Consider the following 15,664-nt stretch of genomic DNA (forward strand, 5'->3'; position numbering starts at 1 on the left):
ATTGAGAACCGACGAGAGAGGAGAGTGCATTATCTGCTATTTACTAGGACGGTACGTATGAAATGTGGAACCTGAAAATGACTTCTCCGAGATTCGACTACAAGAGGGCAATACCGTTCGTTAAAGTTTGTCGCCAGTATATCCTCGCTAACAGGTAAAAATGAGTCTGGCCATTTTTAAGAATTCGATACTTTCAATATCAACATCCCCACGAAATTAAACCTCCACGTAGATTTCCATTTCGCTCGTCCACCTACTGTTCGTCGAAACTCGCCCTTCCCTTTTTCCTAAGAAAATCCGCAACAACCCGGCGAAACAAAAGAAACAAAGGCCGGAAGAAATCGAAAGAGAAGCGAAAGAAGAAGGTAGCATGTAAATAAGCGCGAGGCAAGAGGAAAACGGCGCTGCATAGAGCGTGCGCGATCGAAGAGACGAACTGAGAGAGAGAGAGAGAGAGAGAGAGAGAGGGAAAAAGTGGGAGAAAAAGGGAGAGAAAGGAATTGAAGGAGTCGTCTGCGATTTATGACACCCTTCCAGAACACTACACGTTGCTCGGCTACCCTGTAATCACTTCTTCTCTGTTCGAAAGAGAAGAGAGGAACGCCTGGGAACAAGAGAGCCCCAGGAAAAAGCTAAGACGCGAGTCGACAGGGTGCAGAAGATACAAAGATAAGCAATTGGCGCGAGCCGTGGAATGGCAGGGAATAATGGCGAGGGTGGCGATTAGAAAGCGGGACAAAATTGTCTGCGACTTACCGAGGACCAACGGGACAAAGGAAACGTCCGGTCGGTCGCGTCGCTGATGAGAAAAAATGCTGGATAAGGGGGCGGAACAAAAGATACCGTTGGATACTGTGTTGCGACGTTGAAATTGTAGAGTTAATGCGTACGCTCGCAGGGGATAGTTTGGAAATTGGTGCGCGTCCGTTGCTCCGTTCTCTTTCATTTCGCTGCTGGTTTCTTGGGGATTAGGGTAACTTGTAAAGTTTCGAGAGCTCCAGTCTGATAAAGATTCGTTGGGTGACCGATTATGTCTCGAAAATTAACCGAGAGTTAATTACACCGGTTAAGAAAGTTTCTTAACCGTATTCCTATCCTTAACCGTAAATCTTATGTATTTTTCTACATCTACAGTTTTTACACTATGCTTAAATTTAAATTTAACTTACAATATTTAAATTTAATTTCACAGTATATGATACGACGTATAGTAGAGGATGAGTTTGAGCTTTAGCAGGAGTTTAGGGTGTAAAGTGTTTGATCGAATTATTCATTAAATATTTAAATCGTTCAATCAATCGATTCGTCAAACGTTTGATCGTTGTAATTGTTCGATCGAACGATTTAAATATTTACAAAACGATCTATAAAAATCAGTCGAAAGCGTCAGTTACCATTTTGATTACGCGGGTAATTTATCGTCGAGTGAATGAGCGTGGAAGAACGCGCGAGACGGTGGATAGAAAGCGGCGCGATTAGAGTTTCCCGGCACGAAACGGTGGAAGCCTCGCTTTTAAGCCGGCTTCCGCGCATTTTACGACAGTAGCCAGGGCTCGACCGCTTCGAAACCAACCTTATCTACGTTGTAAACTCATATCAAGCCGAAGGAAGAAGCACAGGACAGTACACACACGCGCGTATCGAACGATGTCTCTTATCTGCAATCCTGGTGACCTCACCCTTTCGATCCTTTTATAGCTGGCTTTTCTCAGGCCACAGAATGTCTTTCGGTAAGGATATTTCGAGCCAATTTTGAAGTCTTTTTAATATGTAGATTATCGTACGAAAGTGTTTAGATGCTCGTTCATTTTTCGCAGAATTTGGTTTCATTATGGAATTACATATAGATAGACAAAGGAAGATCTAAAGATTCTCTTGATCTCAAGTTACTGTTGATACGATGTTTCTGACGTTACAATATGTACAGCCTGCATGCTAAATTGATTAAAACAAACAACCGATTTTATATACTTTGAATACTAGAAAGTTGATCCACTAACCTCGAAGATCAAGGAATTTCTTTTTCCCTTTAGAATTGTATCTCCTTCAACATGGGAGCAGTTGACTCGCTTTTCGATCCGAAAGAACCGTTCAAGAACTTCCAACTATCATATAAACGCGCTGAAATCTGCCACAAGCCACAGAACACGATTCAACGAACAAATCCTGAAGAGATGAAATACCAAATCGTTCCAAGACTAATTCCAAAATAGAAGAAATTAATCGCATATTTCTTAATTCGAAAAAAGCCTCGAGAAGTGTCGAAAAAAGCCTCGAGAAGTTTCGAAAAATTATCCGAATACTTCAAAATGTCTCGCGACTCGCGGGAAGCTCGCGGACCCAAACAAAACAGATTCCGGGGGAAGGAATTTCCCAAAATCTCCGCGAATGCTTTTAGAAAATCAGGACTGGGAGATTAAAGTAATGCAGAGATAGCAGAGGCAGCAAATGTTGCGCGACGGCAAATCGAATCGACGTCGTGTCGAGCGAGAATCCGTAAAACGGGCCTGGAAAAGAAAGGGACACGTGGATTTTTCCTTTTCGGCCGCTTCCGCCACGAAGGAAAGTGAAATGGATCGCGTCGAGGCGTGCGTCTGCCCGATTTAAAGAAGTAATTTGCTTCGGTGAAATCAGCTCGCACCGACTCGTTGGACTTTCCTGCGACGAGCGAACATAAATTCTTCCTACGGCTCAACCGTATCCCCGAGCCGTTGCTATATATTTTCTCTCTTTCTCGTTTTCTCTCTGCCTCCTTCTTCGTTCGGGGGATATTTAATGTCCGGGAACGGACGCTGCCGCTTAGCGACAATTGTGTTTAATTGTCAGGAAAAAAGCATCTCTGCTTCTGCTCTCTTTTTCCTTCTGCTGGCCTCGCGCTTGTCGAGTCCCGGGCCTGTGTCAAAGGTTAGATAATTCGAATGGTCGAAGGGAATCGGTGGGAGAAGAGAGGAGACGAGGGAGACATCAGGACGTTCCTTAATTTTCCAACGACAAATTGGATCTTGTCGAAGTGTGAGTTCGCTCGAGGAACGTGTGTTTCGTCTGATTAGGTGGCTCGTTTTTTGGCTTCCTGCGAACAGATCGATGGATGCTCCGGGAGTTCGATTTTTCATTACCTGGACGAACGTGGCGACGTTTTGTAAAAGGAATTTTATGTTTGGAAAGAGGCGAAGGTTCTTGAGTATCTCGTTCGATAAGATCGAATAACCCTTCGCAGTGCGTAAGTATAAAACTGCAGATTTTCCTTCGATCGGATGTATTCTTTCAGATGAAACATCTGCTAAATCCAATTAAATTTTACGCCTGAATTTCTGCGAGTTTTCAATCCGTATTTTCACGATTTTCACAGAGATCGGCGTTCAATGACTCGCGGTGCTGCCTTATTTAATTTAAAACCAGTAAAAGAGTGTTTTATAACTAGCTGCGCGTTCGCGATTTCATCCGCACAGTATTTTAATTTATGTTTATTATTCTCTGTTTAAACACCCTTCAGGAGTTAAATTTCGAAAAACGCGCAAACACCTGTTCGCTTATTTTTAATGAGAAATTCGTATACCGAATTTCACATTCTCCACTTTAGCGACTCGTGGCATATGTATCTTTTTTACTCTTCCAGGTTTTTTATTCCCAACAATTTCTTTTTTATCCTACGCCTACATATCAAATCCTTATACTGCGAAAATTTCACGTTTCTAAGTACGGTGGCTTGTGCTAGGAGTTGATGAACAAATCAGTCACCTCTGCATCATATAACTTGTATTATATAACCTATACAAAACTTATAAATATATAGACTACTATGCAAATTTCTATGCAAATTTAGATTTTTGAGAATACGATTAAAAAAATAGAATTGCGGTAGAAAATTATTCTATCCGTCAAGTATTACAGAAAGCGCTATGATACGTTATATCTATCTCTATATTACATACAGAGTTTTATGCAAATTTAGATTTTCGAGAATACGATGAAAAAAGTACAGCTTGGATAGAAGATTATTCTTTACCCTTCGAGTATTATAAAAAGCGCCGTGATATTTGCATACTCTGTATCTTTCCCCGTATCATGAACAATCTGTACAATTTTATACCTTCGAAATTCCTGTAAATGCACGAAAGCCCGCGATCTACCGATATGAATCCTTCGACTTTTGAATTCAGAAGAATTTTCTACACAATTGCATAATCTGACAGTTCCCCTGCACAAAAAAAAACTCCAGCGTCCATCAACAACGCTAATATATTCGCTGCAAATCGATGGAGATTTTTCGAATTAATGGGCTGCGGCTGAACGAAGCCGGGGCGCGCGTAACGCGTAGAAACGGAATATTCATTACTTGATGCATCCACGGTCGTTCGTTTCTGGGTTGTGCAGCTCGCTGCAATATGCATGTGCGTGTCCACGTTGGTCAGCCTGCAGTGTAGGCAGGGACAGAGAATGCACATGACGCACACGTGCGATAGCACAATCAGTTTTAAACAATGCCATGGCCGAGAGAAACATGCTTTCGATATGGGAACCGCGATAGGCCCTCGAACGATTCAGAGGGTTTATCTTTCAATTAGCAAGTCGAGGCGACGATCGAGTGACTCAAATATTAGAAACTTTGCGTTAGTGCCGGGTATGTGGAACGTTTAGGCACGTGACACGGGTCTTCGTGTTATGGAAATGCATGTTGTTCTGCGTAATATGGTGGGAAACTACGCTGAATTGGACAAATTTTATCGAAATTATAGATTATCTGAAATAAGGAATAAAAATAACGCTTTCAGCCAATTAATCGTTTCGACCATGTTATTATCTTTACTTTAGAAAAAAGACACAGTAAAAGAAAGTAATTTACTTTTTTTGGAAAAATTACCAAGAATAAGTAAAAACTTGGATGTTCAATATTTCAATTGGATCAATCACTCAATATCAGGAAATAAAAGGAAAACGAGATTATCTGGAAAAATATGTAGCCTATGTCCAACCATCAGATATCCAACGCTAGATATCAAGGTAAGGCTGCTATCGCAAATATTGCGGTTTTGTTTTCCTGTGTTTCAACAGTAACGCACCGTGTGTATTAGCAGAAGCATCTTAACAACAACTTAAAGCATCAAACAACTTAAAAGGCAGATATTTGTAATAAAATAAAGATGTGTAATTTCAGAGGTGAGATAATATCATTGACCTAATGTAATTATTTAATCTTGTTTAGGAGGCGAATCGATTTTAAACATCAGGTATTTAAACATTAACAGAATTAGCGAAGAAAGTTAGATAAAAACGACAATAGCAGGCCAATGACTCCCATGGAAGTATCATGATGATTCTGGTTGGTGCGAAAGCGTTTCCTGCAATTATCTCAAGACACTAATACGGTGAAACGCGTATCCGTATGGTGGTTGAATAATGTAGATAAAATGCTGACACAGAGGCACTATGCGATAGTGCGTGCGTATTCTTCGATCGAATAACGCCAGTTTATATTCCACGTAGTGTTGCATCCTGCCTTGACGCAAGGTGGAACCTACGTATATGTCCCACTGGCCAATAAAGCCTGATACGACGTACGCTCGCGACGTGCCACGCGGAATACGAATCACAGCATGCAGCTGCCACGTTAAATTTCACTGTTTATTATGTCACCGAGCCATCGCGATACCCTGACGGATTGCCCTCCGGTTTTCCAATGATTTTGATGCGATTTCTAGCCGAATTTTATACATATGGTAAACCGAGGATAGGTTGAAAGAAAGATTTTATATTAATATCGTAATAATAAAATAAAAATTCCATGCGCATCGAATATCTTTTATATTGATCGATAACTTACTTTATTTTTCGTTTCACACTGTCTTAGATGGTAATCCGAGGCTACCGAAGAATACCATAAAAGAGGTTCCAAACGTTTCGAAGTAACCTTTGCGATGCAAAGAGTAATGAAAAATTAGAAATAAAATATCAGATAATTTATAACGTTGTTTTTTGCGTACCAAAGGTCGCAGCAATCTACAAATTGTCTGAGACAATTTGTGTATTTGGAAACTAAGCGTTCGAGCCGCCTACGCGAAACAAAGAAGATAAGGAGAATCGGACAGTCAATGATCAGACGCGTCTTGATATTCCCTTTATTCGAAGCTGTTTCAAGCGACAATTGTTCAGAGAAGTACGAACGTTTAAAATATGTAATTTTGCAATATTTCAGATACTAATTTACAAGCATTCTAACATAATATAAGAACCAATATTAGGCCGTGATAGTGAAATAAAAATGAAAAAACACCTCTTGGAGGGGAATGCTTCTTTTTTAAAGATTCACTTCCGATCTTATGAACGTGAAAAATATGTTAAACAAAATCTATTCGTTTAGCCTATAACCATGTATTGTTAATTTACTAAGAGAGTGACGCAACCAAGGAAGATAAATTTTTTAATAAATCACTGTGACATAGGAATTGTTAACTATTCGATATTTGAGGTCACATCATCTAACGATTATTCGACTAATTATCTTTCGAATTATAATTGTTTCAAAGTATATGACTTCCTATCGTTCGTAGAGTTGAAACAGCGTTTCAAGAACGGCTGAGTCGTTGTCACCTCTATTACAGAGGCTCGCGATATTATTCGTGAAACGGAAGCCAACCATTGTCGTGTTCCTTAACGCAATCGCAGTCCCACTTTTCTTCTTCCGCGAGCTTCGGTGCGTTGCACCGGTGCATCGTACTCGATGCAGCTGTATCGTGCTGGTTACGCGTCACAAGGAATATTTATCATCTTATTATTCCATTTCGTTCAGTACTCTACAAACGTAAAACACAGAAACATACAACGTAAAAACGTAGAAACATGCAAACACACGCAGAGAGAGAGAGAGAGAGAGAAATAATACAACACTAATTATTTAAACAAAAAAAAGAAAAAAATTAAGAATTGGAAAGTACGGAAAACAAACAGAAAATAAATTCTCTTCACAGAGAATGGAAGAATTTCACAGGAAATAAAGAATAAAGAAACATTGAATCGAGACGCGAGAATGGAGAAGATCTTTTTTCGCGATGGAATATTGCCCTAAATAAAAGAGAGCGGAAGTGACACGGGAAGGAAGATAAGAGGAGAAAGATAAATAGTTGGAAGATGAAAGAGGGTGAAAGGTGAGGATACGGTGGATGCGATAGGGCGAGGTTTAATCTTTCTTAGCGAAGAAAATAATAAAGAAGAACAGGAAGACGGCGAGAGGGGGTCGGTTAGAGACAAAGACGGAGGGGGAAAAATATTCGCGGGAGAAGGATAGAATGGAAACAGGTGGTACGCTGTTCGCTGCAGGATTTTTCCAATTATTTAATGAAAAGTGCAGAGTTCGTACCGTTTTGAATATCATAGAACCTGGATCTTTATCTATTCGCTGTATTCCCATACAGATCTGAAGGCACGATCAGACATATTCAGTCTGAAGACAGTCTCGTCTAAAGTCTTGCTTTCGTTCATTCTACTTCACAATACAAATTTTTCCCAGAAACATATTTAACTCGATCTCGAATCTCTCAACTCTCGGTTTATTTAAACCTGCCAATAAGAAACGGTTCGTCATACAACTACAATTCACCAATTCTCCTTGCTATTATCTCTCCTTCGCATAATAGAGCTTCGCATTCGGATCAGTAGATTCAGTCGATACGAGTTCAATCAGTCGGACACTAACCGAACTGCCGTGTCCATGCACGTGGTGTTCTCTACCTTCGCGCAATGCAACTTCACATCCAAATAAGTGCAAATTCACTCGGTACGTTTAACCAAACCATAGTTTCGATAAATGGAATTGCAACGTAAACGCTAATAACGCATCGATCGAAGCAACCAGAAAATCCAACAGAAAACTAATGCGAACAGACGCAACGAGAACTTTCGCGGGTCGAGAGGAGCCAAAAGAGAAACCAAGACATTCCCCTTGAGGTTTACGAGGAAGGTTGGCTAAGGTGTCGCGGCGAGGAGAGAGTGGCGACGGACAATGGATGCGTAGTTAGTAAATTACAGGCTGGCCAGCACAATGGCGTGCAGCGTGGCGTGCGTGCGTGCATCGCCTATGACTATGCACGCGTGTTTGTCTATGTTCCCTGGTCTCCCGTCTGCCCGCGCAACCGCTGTCGCTCCGTTTCTCTCTGCAGGCCACGGTTTACACAGAGAACAGCGTGCAACGGCGCGTATCCACCGTTCGCCCATGCATACAGAGTCCGCGTGGGAGATTCTCGGTATACATCAATCCAAGCCGCTGCAGGTACCTGTACATTACGCGGCCGTGCATTAGATATCCGCACCAAGATTTCACTCTGTCCTCCATTGCTATTGCACTCGCTTCTCTGTTCGCGTCGATCCACGTCCCCGGATCTCCTTCATCTAGAACGATCCACGGTAATGCGTACGACTTGTCCATTTTTTCTTTGTGCTTTTGCGCAAATATTCCACCCACGTGGAACCTCTGTTTCGAGTGGAATATTTGCGTTAACGTTGACCTGGCTTAATTAACTGGTTGAGTAATATCACAGAATTAACCTGCAGTACGATCCTCAAATATTTATTTTAATTATTTCGATCTTGATCTCGTTTCAATAAACGGGAAATGTGTGTAATGTTTTAACAATGTTCAATATGAAATTTGTAAATATAGGAATTATACGAATCAACTGGAATTTTTGCACATTTTCTTCGGATTTAAAATATTCTTTCAGGCAATGTGTCGAAAATGAGCGAAAGAATACGGTAGCATTGAACAAGTTCTTGAAACCTAGGGAATTTAGAAAATCGTTCAAAATATAGTAAAATATGTTCATTCGATATATTTCTTTAGTTCATCCTTGGTTTTACCTTATCTTCGGTTGATTTATAGCTATAATTTGTGTCGGTGATATGAGACACCTTGTATATTTTAAAATTAATATCAGTGGAACGCGTGTCCCTGATGTATCGAATAGACTCTTGAATTGCACCAAGCAGTTCCTATCAACTTTCTTACGCAAAGTACAGGAGATATCTTGCTTCAATAAAATATATCAATTATTAAAACCCCACTGTCTCCAGTCCCACGATCAACGATTGTAGCTTCCCATGCTATCGATTACGTCTCACGGCAGACCTATACACGTTCACCAACCAAAAGAGCCTTCCCTGCTAGTTGGTATAAACCTGACATATCACGAAACCCGGATCGCGTACACATTAAAATCCGACCTATCGAAAGCTGCAACAAACCTATAGGTACCTACATATATATATATAGCGTTCAAACGGTGAGATTTACTAATTAGCGATCTAAGGCCAGTCGCTCGTTAACGCCGCGATTTATCGTCGAGCCAGCAACGAAGGAAAGAGACAAAACCAAGTCAGCTATCGACTAAATTGATATCAAACAAAGAAGAGGGAGAATCTGCGAGTCAAACTCCAAGAACGAAGAATAAAATCAAAGAAAAGGAGGAAAGAGGGAGGAAAAAGATGGATCGTGGAGCAAGATAAGAGTAGACGAAAAAACGAAGAGTGTCGAGGGCAGAGAACGAAGGAAAGGGAAGGGATTGAAGAGTGAAACTGGAAAGAGCAAAGAAATCAAACGTGAAAACTAAAGTGAAAGGAAGGAAGGAGAATCTAAGAACAGAAAATAGTCGAAGAAACGAACAAAAATTAAAGGGGCAAACTGCAAAAAGCGAAGAAACCAAAGACAAAGAGTAAAATCGTAGAAACGAGGAGTCGAAGAGACGAAAGAGAGGAAACGAAGAACAGGCTGGTTTCTAACGATGCAAAAAGACCGAACACCTAAGGGTAAGGCAAAAGGGGCGCATCTCGTTCGTATTTCGTAGAGACTAGACGACCGGTGTAATACTTTATTTGTCCGCCCCTGGACTTCTTTCATTCTATCTCTCTTCTTTATCGACCGTGCTCGACCGCGATTCTTTTCACACTCGGCCATCTTTTCCGCCATCTTTCTTGCTAATTACCCGACCCCCTTTCCACCCAGAAATCTCTCCTCCCTTCCCATCCCCCCCCCATACCCACTTTCTTGTCTTCCCTCCTTTCTTTTTACTTGGCTTTTTTCTCTTTCTTTTCGACTGGTGTGTAGGCGAAGATGCATAGATACAGCGGAGAAGCAGCTTGATGTTTTCCGTAAGTGCTTCTTGCTCGTTGATTCTCGCGAACCGCGGCTTCTTCGCGGAACACCGCATGAAATATTCAAACCACCCGTACCCCGCCTCCCGCACAGTTTTATGGGCAATTTTGGTGTATTTGTTTGCACGAACTTGCTTCGCGGAGATTAGGTAGAGGCGGAAGATCGTCGGGAAGAATAATGCGTTTCATTGACGAGGATTTCGCGGTCGAGCGGAAGAGCGTCGTACGATGCGGAGAGATTCGAATGACTTTAGTGTTCAACTAGCGTGATCAACGATTATCGAGACATTTTGTGATTTGGAAGTTGAAGCAATTGAGCTTTTGGGGCGGAAACGACGCGAGAATGTGTTCTTTTAAGAACTCGATCTGATCTGTCGCGATTTGGGAGAATGTACAGGTTGTAAAATGTGTGCAATGATCGATTTAACAGCATAAATGGTAAAATGTTTGAAACTATTGATTTAAAAGTAGTAAATCGTAAAATGTGTAAATAATATGAACCTTTATTTTTGACGGTACGAATTACGATAATAAATTCGCAGTGTTACCTTGATAAAACGCTTGGCCTTGGTCAAGAGACCCAACGTGGTGTGTCTTGAGGTTTCAGGACCTAACGGAACCAACACCTTCAACTTTTCGAGGCAATTTCTGAGGTGTGCCCTCCTGTAACAAAAATCCAATTAAACATTTAATATACCATGTACAACGATTTCTCTGATTTTGATTTATAAAAAATAAGATTCTTAAATTTTCACATCTCGTACAGGATTTACGTAAATTTCATTTCTGCGAAACTATTATAGGAAATATAATTTTAATACGATCCTAATATAACAATCTGTAATCTCGAGCCACGTTATACGTTTGATGGTCGAATTATAGCGAACACTTAATCTTAATTAGAGATCTTAATATCCAGACTTTATTAATTTGCTTATTATAGTAATTTTCTTTCGATCCTTAAAATTTCCCATACTTTAAACCATCCACAGAAGCAGCGAATATAGATGAAAAAAATGTAATTCTATTACACATGAATAATATATATTTTATAAGAAGATTATAGTCCATTAATAATCAATTAATACGTCCGTAGTAATTTTTCACTTTTATCGCACAGCACGAAGTGAAATTTGTTACAGCTCTCCAATAAATGTAACGAGTGTACGTCTTTATACTACTTATGGCTGATGGTATATACCCTAATCTCCTACCATTGTCCCTCTGAGTCTCGCTCCTATTTCATTCGGGTCGTATATACCTTGTAATGTGAAATACTGAATAACACAGAATTTGTTAGCATTTTCCAATAAATGTAACGAGTGTACGTCCTTATTCTATGTTATGGCTAATAGAATATATTATAATTTTCTACCACTGTTCCTCTAATGATGTCCCCCTCGTATTTCATTCGCATTGTATGTGCCTTATAATATAAAATACCAAATAAAACAGAATTTTCTAGCGTTTTCTAATAAATGTAACAAATAAATGCCCTGATACTTACGTCTAGGATACAAGTTTCTACGAAAGTTCATACTTCTATAAATACAATTCGAGAAAAAGATCTTCTAAATCTCATAAAGGACGCTCTGCTATTTCGTATACTTTTGCGTATTATGTGCTATGTGCATATCTCCACGTCTTCGAATTTCCCATAAATGCATAAAAATCCATAGCCTATTTATGGATTCACCATGACGGAGTACATTATAAATAACATTGAAGTCAGTTACACGAACTAATTAGCAATATTTATCTGCCACGTAAATAAATAGATGCAACTGCGCCACCAATTACACGGTACCGTTAAACCCACCCTCGCGGAATCAAGCAGCCAACCCATCTTACGTTATCTCTCGAAACTCCGACAGTAAAGCTATGGTAGTCTGACCAACGCGGAGCAATTTCACGCGGCCTCGATTCGTCTTGTCCGGAGGTTTTCGAATTACCCACGGGCCACGGGAAAACCGCGGGGTGGCATTCGTTTTTCGCGTCACGTAGACCGGCCAGCGACGAATGGAGCGGAATCCAGCCGGCAAACAGACGGCGAAATTGAACGGGGGAATCCCCATGGCGCGTCCCCACGGCACGCCGACCTCGTGCAGAGAGTCGCTCGCCGCGAAAGTGTCCGGAAGAAACCGATAAGATGCCGATTATCGCGGCCATCATGGCCCATTAGCCAAACGAATCGCGCGATAAACATACAGCCGGAATACCAAAGCGGGCAATTATTTCCATTCGGCCCGAGAATGGCTTGCACCGAGCCAGGTGGAAAAGGGCTGATCCTTTTCTCTTTTTTTTTTTTTCCACTCTTGCAGAGATCTCGTACGGCGAAAAGATATCGGTCGACTGATTCGATTATCGGCGCAGTTTGAATTCTTTCCCCGCAAGGGTTTAAGGTTGCAAGCGTTTTATATATCGACGAGCAAGTTTTGAGATTAAATTCTGCTGCGTCCTTTTGGGCATTTTCGACGCAACGCAGCGTTTTTCAACGCTTTTCGAAAAGCGTGCCACGTTCCAGGAAAATACGAAAGAATTGCCATCGACGCGCGCGATTTCTCTTCGCGACTTTACGTTGGAAGTATTCTTATTCGTTCGTAAGAACCAGAGCGAGATTGCGATATACAAATTCGAGAACCGTAGCAGGGTTAGGATGAATTTGCTTGAATTTGTAAGTAGAAATTTTGCATTTGCGAGTTTCTTATCTCGTATCTTAGTGCCGCTGTTCTCGCTTTGTATTCACGTTTTTATCTCTTCGAGTGTTTTCCCGTTTCGGAATTAATTGATTCATAAAAAAACGTTGGAATACGCGAGAGGCAATAAAATTAAAATAACTACGAAATCCAAATCAACGTTAAAACATAAAGATACGCCATCGGCCAGAAGATACTGCCCTCAAGTTCCACGGAAAGGAACTACGAAGATGTATTGAACGGTCGGAGACGCGAAGATTTATTTCGAGCGTCCGACAATAATAAGTTGGAGGCGCGTCACGTGTGGCAAACACGCGCCATTACAGCCATTTAATTATAAGTTTATGCCCGGTTTATTGTTCCGCCGAGGAAAATGGAGACGCCGCCGACGTCGGGGTTCTCAGGACAGCGACGTTGTTCGCCATCGGGCGACGAAACGGGCCAGGCAAAGACGTCTGGAGACGCGCACAACCGCGTTTGCACGTACGTTTTACGAGAAACAATAAGCTGGCTCCGGCTTAATGACGTCATCAAACGGTATTATGTCTCGCGGGCCGCGGAGTGGACGGTTTCCGGGCTTGGATGGATGCATTCTGGACGCGAAACGCGTTATGCACGGCCATTTAGGAGAAGGGCTTCTGCGTTTAAGCGACGACGACGCGCCAACGAAAGCTAGTTTCGCCACCAGTTCCGGAACCTGGTTCAACGTTCTTGCGTTTTAGTAATGGCAGTACTGTGATTTACGTATAATTATTATAGTTGTAATATGATGCTCCTTTCGTTTTGTTTGAAATAAAGTTCGCTGTTTTTTTTTTTTTTTTTTTTTTAATCTTTGACAATTAAAACTGTTGCGTTGGAGAGTACGAGATGGAGACTTGCAATTTAAATATAATCATTGTGAATGTAATTTCTTGTTTCGTTTTAAGTAGAGTTTTGCATTTTTTGGAATTTGAGTTATTTACAGCGGACGTTGAAACGGAGTATTGTAATTTACGTGTAATTTACAAATTAGATTACGTTCTGGGACATTTATCATCTCGCTGAAAGGATATTTTCTAAAGCTAAAGTTCATCTTATATTAAGCCTTCTTTAAAAATATTAACCGTCACATCAAAGTTGTGAGAATGCAATTTTTATTCTCCTGATAAAGTCGCGAGACACAAAATCTTTCCTACTCTCATTAACTAACTTCCACAAAGTATGTTCCCTTGTGAACGTCCAACAGGAATTATCTTCTAGTTACATCTTATTTTGCAATTTGGTGAAACTTTACTTAAATTATCGAACGAAGACGAACTCGAAGCGAGCAAAAATTTTTCATTGAATAGCCAGCCGAACTCGTAATCATCGCCTTACTCGATTCTCCGATAGACCATAAATTCATTTCGTCGGAATTTTCCGCTCTCGCAAAACGGTCGAAATGCTTGATTAAATTTTTTTATTCCCAGACGAAGACACTGTCCGTCGAAGGTACTGCGAGTTTCGGACGCGTCAACCGGTTATCGATCCAGCCATAAGATATTCAATTTCCAGAGATGTGGCCATCGGATTTTCTCAGACGAACGTTGACCAAACCGCTTTTGCACCGATCAATAGTTTCCACGATGGACTTCCTGATTTTTCCTTAACTCCTTTTAAATAATTTAAATAATTAACGTGGATGATAAATAAATTTCTAAATATACCAACCAAAGTAACGATGCATAGAGTAACGAAAAGTTTAAAATAAAATATTAGGTAATTTAGTGCATCATTTTCGGTATGTCAAATATCGTAACGATGTACGTCGTAATACGATTTATCGAGAAAATAATCGTTTCGGTCAGCTTCGAAGCAAAGCAGCTAAGGGAAATCAGACAATCAATGGTCAGACACGCTTCAGTAGAAGTTATATTTCCTTTTTGAAATTGCAGCAATGTGAACTTCTAAAATATTTAACTTTACAACGTTTTAGACATTAATTTGCAAGTATTTTAAAATGATATAAAAAATCAATCAAAGTAATGATCGTAACAATCTAATGAATATCGTATCAGCCTGATTCTAAACCAATCCTTTTTCTCGGAAATCTCATCGAAACGAAGACAAAGAAGTGCGATCAAAAACTCGCCAATAACAGCGCACAGTAATTACGATTAATTGCAATTAGTTTTACAGCTCGGCCAGCCACAGTCACCGGAGGCCACTAAATCACACGGTAACAACGGCCGAAATTAATTATGTACAAGCATCGAGTCGTATCGCGTAAACTCGCGACAAGCACTCGATTCCAGGCACTCGATTATCCGACACGACAGTGGTTCTTTCGTCCGTAAAAATCGAGTTAAAACCATTAAACTTTCCTTGAGAAAGTGAGATAAAAGCTATCGTACATTGCCTATATGGTAACGATCCTACGATTCAACGACATTAGTCAAATATAAAAAAAATACCGTCGAGAAAAAGAAGACGCGGAAACTGTGTAACTGAGTGAATTCTTATTCATTTACTCGAGAAAGAAAATAAAACATTTAATTTTTTCACGTTCCGTAACAAAAAGATAAAAAAGACGTTGACCTTGTGATCCAGGCATACTTTCAGAAATTCTAAAGGTTTCAAGAGGAATTTAATTAAACTGAAAATTAATTTACTCTTACGTAAAACTAAACCAAGGATTCTTTTTATTCTACCATCTTTTCACTACAGAATAATTATCCGTGTCAAGCTTACTTAAATTAAGCATTTAAAAAAAAAAAGATACTTAAATTCTTTCATACCAAGTATTTGAAAATAATGGGATTGTTTGCCCGAAGAAAAATCCTTTTCTGTAATGGAAAGTTGCGTAAATT

The 15,664-nt window shown here is 40.3% G+C and overlaps 1 protein-coding gene across 11 annotated transcripts in view; it reads right to left on the minus strand.

Annotated features, from left to right (window-relative positions):
- Nucleotides 1-15,664, minus strand: part of LOC117230712 (max dimerization protein 1-like) — a 229,270-nt gene that overhangs the window by 100,058 nt on the left and 113,548 nt on the right. For all 11 annotated transcript variants that reach the window (XM_033488420.1, XM_033488422.1, XM_033488421.1 and 8 more), the window contains exon 5: nucleotides 10,689-10,803. In XM_033488420.1, the coding sequence (XP_033344311.1) occupies nucleotides 10,689-10,803 (115 nt within the window). The remainder of the gene's footprint in view (nucleotides 1-10,688; nucleotides 10,804-15,664) is intronic.

This window comes from Bombus vosnesenskii, unplaced genomic scaffold (genome assembly GCF_011952255.1).
Source record: "Bombus vosnesenskii isolate JDL3184/JDL3185 unplaced genomic scaffold, Bvos_JDL3184-5_v1.1 scf7180000013267, whole genome shotgun sequence".
Taxonomy (NCBI): domain Eukaryota; kingdom Metazoa; phylum Arthropoda; class Insecta; order Hymenoptera; family Apidae; genus Bombus; species Bombus vosnesenskii.